At 39.5% G+C, this 7,907-nt stretch overlaps 1 protein-coding gene across 1 annotated transcript in view; it reads right to left on the reverse strand.

Annotated features, from left to right (window-relative positions):
- Nucleotides 1-7,523, reverse strand: part of LOC124606730 — an 88,172-nt gene extending 80,649 nt beyond the window's left edge. Inside the window, exons 1-3 of the mRNA XM_047138766.1 lie at nt 7,377-7,523; nt 7,156-7,271; nt 907-1,135 (exon numbers count right to left, since the gene is read on the reverse strand). Coding sequence (XP_046994722.1) covers nt 907-1,135; nt 7,156-7,217 — 291 coding nt within the window. The 5' untranslated portion in view covers nt 7,218-7,271; nt 7,377-7,523. The remainder of the gene's footprint in view (nt 1-906; nt 1,136-7,155; nt 7,272-7,376) is intronic.
- Between the last annotated feature and the right edge of the window lie 384 nt (nt 7,524-7,907).

Genomic DNA, 7,907 nt, shown 5'->3' on the forward strand with positions numbered 1-7,907 from the left:
GCGCGCCCTCCACGACACACTTCGTAGTGGTTTGCATGAATGTAGATAGTCATTAGCAGATACAAAGACATAAAACATATTTCTGCTAAGAAAACATAGCAATTTAGAATTTTAGTTTTCAAATATACTCAAGTACAAAATCAGCTTAACCAGTCTGCTTCTTATTTGAAAACAATAAACTTAATGTGAGATAGTCTACCGTCATACCATAACGTTTAAGCATATATGGAATACATACAATGAAATGGACTCTTATCAAACTAAAAGCACCTAAAAACAGGGTACTTCGAGTTTACAATGAAGAGATGACTGTGTCATCCCCCCCCCCCCCCCCTCCCTTCTTGGATCATTGTATCAGACCATTTGTAACTAATTTAAAACAAGTCACCAAGTTGTGTAGAAACCACCACAGTGTCATCCCAGTCATGTTTTTGGTAACTAAATCTGACACATGTTTCCACAACAGTACAGTCTCACTATGTAAGTTTCATTTATTGCATCATTCACAAAATTTTAATCTGAATGACTTGATCAGTAAATTTTGTGAAAACAACTTTTTCTTCACAATTACACCAGTGATCCTGACTAGTGACATTTTTCTATTGCTTCAGCTGTTGTAAACTACTCACCAGAATCAAGCTATTCAAAGACAAAAGTGCTAAAATTTATCAGGTGTGGGAGCTTTAGAAGAAAAATCAGTTAAGTACACAATTGGTAGTTATCACTTACCACCTACCAACTGTCAATCTAAGGAAAGTGGTATTAGAGACCCAAGACCAGAGCAAATAACAGCTACATACTTAAGATCAGTTATTAATTATGAAACTGTAATATCAACATACATTCTCAAGCAAAAATTAAATAAGTAAATAAAAACAAAAATCTCTCTCTAATATTATTCCATACCATAATCAGCTTAAGACTTATTCCAAGTTCTGTGGCCAGATCCTGCCATCCAGGTGTCCGGTCATCTAATGCGAGAGAAAGTTCTCCACAGATATACTTTCCAGCAGGTGAAAATAGCCAACCAACGTGTATATATTCAGTAGCTGACAATAACTCCCCGAGGAATGGGCCAATAGGGGTAGGCCGCAGGATACTATTCCTTTCATATTCCAATTGTTCATTTATTGAACTGAAAAGAAAAAAACAGTCAATAAATAAAAACAAATAATCACCTCGCCTGTTTTTCTGCTCTATTCACACATCATTTGTAGAAGTATTGCAAAAATGGGATATGAGAAACATGACATCAAAATAGTGAATCATCAGCAGTGAACAATATCAACTCAATGATAATAAAAGGGGCATGTCAACCAAATTAAAACTTATTGGAATGTTAAGAGAGAATAGGAGAGAGGGAGATTTCAACAGTTGATAGTGGGTGGCAAGTTTTCCAGCAGAATACTAAACAAGAAGACATAAGTATAAGGATTTTTGCAGACAAATAAGAACTGCATTCATTCAATCTGAGTTGCCAAACGAAGTGAAATTTGCCGTTGCTGAGGTTGTCTACAAAAGACACATTTTTCATGATGCCATGTCAACAACTACCACCTACAGGGGACAGGCAGAGTAATGAGATACTGTACTTACTTGGGAATGGTTTATTAATAAGGGATTGGACCCCAATTTGCTCATACTTCAGCTGTGATTCTTCTGGGAATACTGGCACATAATGTTTGTATAGTCTCATTGGAACACTATGCCACTCTTCGATCAGAACCTCTTCTAACTCCTGCAGTGACAAGGGAGACTGGAATCTGCTCAGGAGTCTGCACTCCAATACCACCCACAGCGGATCGATAATGTTCAAGTTCGGGTACTGTGATGGCCACGGAAGGTGCTTCAGTTCAGTTGCATGCTCTTCATACCACAAGTGCACTGTCCTGGCTGTGTGAATCGGTGCATTATCATCATGAAATATGGCGTTAATGTTGGGGAACAACATTTGAATCATGGGGTACACCTGCTCACCTAAAATGTTCACATAATCGTTGGCTGGAGTAATGATGGGACCAGCAAAATACCATGATATGGCTGCTCACACCATCACTCTTCCACCTCCATTCTTAACCGTTGGAATCAAGTAATCAGAATTGTAGATGTCTTTTGGCATTCTCCAGATATAAACCTGGCCCAGTGTTGGAAATGACATGTTTCCACTGATCAGCCATCCAGGATTTACACTCCTGACACCATGTTTTACGTTTCTTTGCCTTGGTGGTTGTCACTAATGGTTTCAGTACAGCATCTCTAAATGAAAATTTGCTCTATGAAGTTCTCTGCATACAATGTCAATAGATATGAGGTCTCGAAGATGACCATTGAGCTCTGCTGTCACTTTAGCCGCCATAGTTTTGTGTTGTTTTGACACGATTCGTGTTAGCATACGACGATCTCTGTCACTTAGTTTTGATTTGCACTCACTATTACATTTACACGATGATGTCTTCCCATGTTTTGTGTAGGCTGTCATGACTGTTGAAACAGTTGATCTTGAAACATTCAATAAGTTAACTGTCTTGGTTACTGATGCCCCAGCTAATCGGGCCCCCAAAAACTGCCTTCTTTGGAACTCTTGTTAGGTCTTTCATTGCACGCCGACCTCGTCCTCTGAAAGGAAACATGAAGTGTGCAACACTCAAACAACCTACTTTGATGCCTAGCCCATACTGAACTCACAGTCCAGCACCACACGTGCCTTACCTGCTTTGTTGACCATCAAACACAACCATCCCATTACTACCACTCTTCACATTATTTTGCCTATCCCCTGTAGATCCTTTATTCACAATATTTTCTAGAAGTTTTGAGAGAATGAGGTAGCCAGACATTATTTGAATTTCACAAGAACTACTACACTAATTCAACTTTCTACACATTCACTAACCTGAAATAGCACAAACAACACACACTACCAAATGCAAACAACATATTCACTGCAGCTGTGATACATCAGACCTCTAGCAACTATGAACTACCTGGTGTGCAGCTATTCAAAATTGATAGATCAGTGCTATCTCCGTAACATTTTGATCTCTTAACAGCTAAGATTTTTAATTCAACTTCCACTGCACTAAAGACATCAAGCCAGTACAGTTTGCCTCTAAATGAAAGTGGAAGAAACTACATTGGAATTAAGTGAACTTTGAGTACCAGGTTCTGATCTACAATTACAACTGAAGCACTGAATTTTGAAAGCCTGGGATGCAGACTGGTAAGCTACCACATTTACAAACAGATGCTGATTAACGGAACAACATATACCCAATAGACTTTCCTCCCAAACTATCAGCAAGATTTGGATAGTTTGTTGGTTAGCTGCTGGTTAAGGGACTAAATAGTGAGGTTATCAGTTCCTCAGTCAAAAGAAATGTCATCTGGAGTTAGTGATGTCACCCGGAAATTTGATTGAATTATGAAAGTATATAGGAGTGGTAAAACTGAGGCCTCGAACCCAATATTGATGCCACAGCTGTGGAATAATTTAAAGATACATAAAAATGTATAGGTTGGGTCAGTACATAGGTCACAGCACGTGAGGGCTCCTCCAGGGCTCATCTGTGGTGAGAGAAACCCCACCCATAACTGATCCTGCACCAACCCACTTAGGGTCAGAGACATTACAGAGTATATTATGCCTCCTAGCCAGGAGATTTGTAACAGTAAAAGTTAGAACACCAAAAACATAATAGAAATTGGCTGAAGCAACTGTAGTAAAATAAATGAGTGAAATATAAGATTAGTAGATAGTTGAGACCAGACGAGTATCCTCAGGGGCATGTGAGGGGGCCATCCTTTCACACAGCCATCCTACCCGTGAACCATTATAATTGCCGTGTTATAGAGCTGAACAGCATCCAGTACTTATCAGAGTATAACTTGTAAAATGGGAAATACAATGCAGCAGAAAAAAGGGACTCAGCCCATCTGAAAGCCATTAAGAGTAAAAGAGGGAGCTTGGCAGCTGGCAAAGGAGGTAGGGTCGAAATCCTCCAGACCTAGCATGTGGCAGGAGATCCCCAACCCTCCCTGCCCACAAGTAGTATAAAACATTATATCTGAGAGTAAAAACCCCTTTCATAAAGAAAAATAAGGAACCAGTTCAACTGTCTATGAGTCGACCACCAGTATTGGAGACAAATAACCTGCTGAACCATAGAGGGTTAAAAGGTGGGGACACTTCACCAGGATGTGAGCTACCACCTTTGAGGCTCTACAAGCACAACATATAGGGGTGGCTCATTATGTTACCTTAAATTGTAGGTTAATCTGGGATGACCAATACACGGGCAACATATAACAGCAGACTCCTTCTGGGGGAAAAGATGGAGGCGGACCATGCAGCAGTTGCCTTCTTGACAGAGCAGAGTGGGACACCCAGTGAGTACTTTCTATGGAGGTTAGTGTGAAGTTCTAGCAGAAGATCTCATGGCACTTTCCAATTCGTAATTCCATCAGAGAGCAGGTGTTAGTGGGTTGAAGTCCATTGCATGGAGAAAGAGCTTGATATGTTGGCTGATTAGAAATTTGTCAGATGGTGATCACATAATTGAGCATGTGTTGGTACCACCCAAACTAAAGAGGGAAGCTTCTGACTTAAGCAAGTATACAACCTATGGATTAGTCTGGAAGATGCCAATGGTCAGTCTTATTGCACAATGATGGGCTGGATCTAACACTGTCAAAGCCAAAGGTGATTCTGAGCCGCAAACCTGCAACCTTAGTCCAGTCAGGACAAGATAAAGGCCAGGTAAATCTAGAGGAGAGCAAATAAGCAGAAAGTGTAAAGCTTTTGTGTGCAGCTAGTATTTAGTTGACAAACAGAAGGCAACCATGTCAGCACTTTATCAGAGAAGAGATCCAAAGATCAGGACTGTGCAACAAAGTCCAAGAGCTGGATACCCAAAAAGAGTTCTAGGTCAAGAAGGACCATAATGTGATGACAGAAGTTGATGAGGTGTTTCTGCAGGAGAGAAATGGAAGCCATGGGAAAGGGGCTAAAAAGAGGCCCTTCAGATGGCGCCTTGCAACTAATGCTCATCCAAAGCTAAAAACTGAAGATTGTACCAACTCTAACCCGAAACAAGCATTGGGATAAAAGTGCACAAATAAGAATCAGTAGCGACTCTCACAAGCCTCAGTCTTGGAGTGTAAGTAAAATGTGATGGTGAAAAGCAGCACTTTAATTCTTGCTTAAGCCAAAAAAGTCTGCAATGATTAGCTGGCATTTAGAAAAAATGCCTGTCAGACTGATGTTTCCAATTTCACCAGATGTTCTGTTGAGGATCACCCTTCCCAGAAAACATACTTACAGGAGGAAAAATGGCCTCATGATCTGAGAAACCAACATGATCATCAGACTACCATCCTTTCAAGCATTTTTCAGAGCACAATGGCAAGGCCAATCGGGCAGTATCTGTTGATGGACATGAAAGTACGAACCAAAAGGTGATGACAAAGTGGCCATTAACATTACATCACTGCTCAAAGCCAACAACTAGTATTGAATTTTCCTCTTAACCCTGAAACTACACAGAATCAATACAGATTCTGAAGACTGGCAGCCTGCTCCAGAATGATTGACTGATGTAACTGGACTGCAATATTCCAACTAACAAATTTATTTAATTTGAGAAAAAAAAAATGAAAAGCAAAAGCACCTCTAAGTGAATGTTGTAAGATGTGCGTACTAAAGAGGTAGTCATTTGTGGGAAAGACTTAAGAATTCCATGACAAATATCTGACTAACGAAATCAAGGTGAAGTTGTAAATATGATGGATCTAGATCAGGAAGGGAGGCAACAAGTAAGTAATGAGTGCAGTTTTGATCATGTGACATGCAATAGGTACACAAAACTTTGTAGAAGAAAGGCACCATCAAAAATGTCATTAGAGAGAGTAAACAAGTGGACGTAATACAGTTGACCTAAGAAAAATGTAAAAAAAATAACTGCAAAGGAAAAGAAAGCATGCATATAATACACTAAGCATAACTGAAGAGTCGAGCAAGAGCCATTTTTGGTGTAACCTATAATTTTGTGTTTGGAGGCTTAATATTCACTTAAATGTGGAATGGGCAGTGCTTTAACAGATGAATTAGTGTCATGATTTGCTCTAATACATGTAAAAACAAACCCTTTTATAATCTCTCAGTTACAATCATTTCATGTCATGTCACACCATTTCACGCTGCAAACGTATGAGCTAAAGAACTAAATCCATTTTTTACCTTTCGTCAATTTCATGTAATCATAACAACTATTAGCTAACTCTCCTTAAATGCAGTAAGGATCAGTGGCTGAATGGATGAGTGTTAAACTACAAATTCAAAGGTTTGCAATTCAATCAATGGTTGGTTCTACAATTTTTTTTCTGTCACTTACTGATCCTTTCATTTCTTTCAGTGGTTGGCTAAGATGTAAATAGCCAAGCTGCACTGCTGTTTGCCATGTCCCCCGAGACAAGGTGGGGTACGTCAGTTCAATGGTAGTAGAAAGAAGTATTCCACCTCCTAAAGGACCAGTGTTCAAACCATTATTTTGGTTGATGACAGGTGTACCTAATTAAAAACCAACATGGGTGTAAAGCATTGGTAGAATTTGGTGCTGTTTGTCCAGCCAGTTGTTGCGATGTTGTCGACTTTACAGCACAACTGTAACACTAGAGTGTGATATTGCACCCCCACCCCCTGAAGTCTTGGTTGTGAGGACAGAACGATCTGTAGAGTAACCAGAGGTTTAGGTTAGGTTGAAAAGTGATAATCTGGTTGACGACTGGGGAAATCCAACTAATGTGAATTCCAGATACGGGTTGTATTAATGCAACAGCCTGTACCGTAGCCTAACGTTTACGTCGCGTCATGCATGAAGCACTTTTCATTGTTAAGACAAACCACATAGTAAATTCAAAAAACTTACACAGTGGACAACTCACAAATGAATAATTTGATGCATTTTTTGGCACATTTATCTCAAAAGAACTATGTAGCATTTACAAAACAATAACGTACCTCTAATGAATTTGACAGAAAACATGAAAGAATGTCTACTTTTCGAAAACAATATTGCTACAGCACCAGCATCTCAATAACTATTTCGACGCTATCAGTAAAAATCCTTTCACATTACATTATGAATAAAGTATTATTACCATAACTGTTGAATCGCTTGCAACTTTGCAGGGGCGTTACGGTCGATTTCCGCTAAATCCATGTTCCATACATGTATCTCTTCACTTCTATGACACAATCGCCTTCACTTCCTCAACTGCAAAGGTACACATTAAAGATAAAAACATACGTTTTGGCAACTCCTTGACGTCCAAATACATCACTGCGTGCAATTTACATATTCGCTGACAGGGACACTCACGGAAAGAGCCGAAGCTTTGACAGTAGGCGTGAAGACTTCCTCCTTGAACCCGAACGGGAACGTGCAATTACAAATATGACAAATTAGAGTAAAAGCTGCATGCAATCAGTGGTAAAAGAGCCACCATTACAAAAATAATCTGAAAAAAAACGTAAATCTTTTAAGGCATAGCCAAGAAAGCAAAGTGAAATCGTTCCACAATTAGGCGTGCAGGGGTTCAAACAAGTTTGTGTAATACACAGTTTAATCAAGGGCGTAATTTGATTTGGCTCGAATGAGTGTATTGTAATCGGGAAATATAACGACTGCTGAGAACCTCTAGTGCCGTTTTAAAAAATTGATTTTTGAGCCACTTAGCACTGAACCATGATTTGTGGATCACGTCAGAAAAGACAGAATTTGAGTATTTCCAGATATCCAGTGACTAGAAGCAAGAGACAAGTTGTTGTTTAATATAAGAAAACGAATGGATCGTATCCATATCGGCTGTAAAATGCATGGGAGAGAAATGGAAGCTAGGCATCGGAAGGA

The sequence above is a fragment of the Schistocerca americana genome, chromosome 1, assembly GCF_021461395.2.
Source record: "Schistocerca americana isolate TAMUIC-IGC-003095 chromosome 1, iqSchAmer2.1, whole genome shotgun sequence".
Classification (NCBI taxonomy): Eukaryota; Metazoa; Arthropoda; class Insecta; order Orthoptera; family Acrididae; genus Schistocerca; species Schistocerca americana.